Genomic DNA, 878 nt, shown 5'->3' on the forward strand with positions numbered 1-878 from the left:
GTCCTCTTCCTCCAGCCAGCCATAGTCATACCAGGGGAAGCTGCCCTTCTGCAGTCCAATCCAGTATGGGATGTCCGCGTTCTTCAGGAAGGCCTGGGGAAGAAGAAAAGGGGCCTTTTCATGGATTTTTCATGGTACCTACATACTGCAGTTTGCAGGGGAAGATCATCTCCCCAAGAAGCCCCTGAGGCTGGTGCTCCTTGGGGCACGACAGCTGAACAGCCCTGATGACCTGCTCCAGCTTGGGCAGCAGGCAGGGGTGCCAGAGCCTCTCTGCACCCTGTCCACCACCAGCCATGTGCTCCAGAGATCAGCCTTGTACCCTTCAGTGTTTTGGCAGGCCAGGAGCCCCCAAAGCAGTGCTGACCACTCTGGGGACCCTAGGGCTGGATGCACCAGCTTCTGCCCTCAGCTCCCGCAGCACCGTACCGGCACAGTCCAGCGACTCCAGGATTTGGTCATGAGGAGCTGAGAATATGTCCTCTCACATTCATCTCTGCTGTCCTCCCATGTCTTCTTCTCCGAGGAGATGAAGAGGCACTTGCCCCTGTACCTGAAGGGCAGCAATCTGGGGGCAGGAGCACAGCTCAGCTCATAGCTTAGCCACAGATGTCCTGTGGGGACCAGGAACAGCCCCACATCTTCCCAGCAGATATCATTAGTTCAGACTCTGCTCCAGGCATGGCTTCCTTCTTTGGACCACCCTGTCCCCACCATGTGGCCAAAAACCCCAGTGTTTCTGCCTTGGCACTGCACCTGCTGAGGGATGCCAGTCATCTGGGGCACCCCATCCCTGCTCCATCATTGCCCTACCTATAGCTGTGCAGGAGCGCAGGATCGCCACTGTGTTCTCACTGTTGTTGAGCTTCCCCTGCACC

General features: G+C 57.4%; 1 protein-coding gene across 1 annotated transcript in view; it reads right to left on the reverse strand.

Moving 5' to 3' along the window:
* The window catches only part of LOC103799230 (C-type lectin domain family 12 member B-like), a gene marked incomplete at its 5' end in the record, with an annotated part of 2,073 nt that extends 1,202 nt beyond the window's left edge, over positions 1–871 (reverse strand). The window contains 4 exon segments of the mRNA XM_009071535.1: positions 1–93; positions 430–554; positions 557–568; positions 814–871. Of these exon segments, the coding sequence (XP_009069783.1) occupies positions 1–93; positions 430–554; positions 557–568; positions 814–871 (288 nt within the window).
* Positions 872–878: the final 7 nt, after the last annotated feature.

The sequence above is a fragment of the Acanthisitta chloris genome, unplaced genomic scaffold (assembly GCF_000695815.1).
Source record: "Acanthisitta chloris isolate BGI_N310 unplaced genomic scaffold, ASM69581v1 scaffold37843, whole genome shotgun sequence".
Classification (NCBI taxonomy): Eukaryota; Metazoa; Chordata; class Aves; order Passeriformes; family Acanthisittidae; genus Acanthisitta; species Acanthisitta chloris.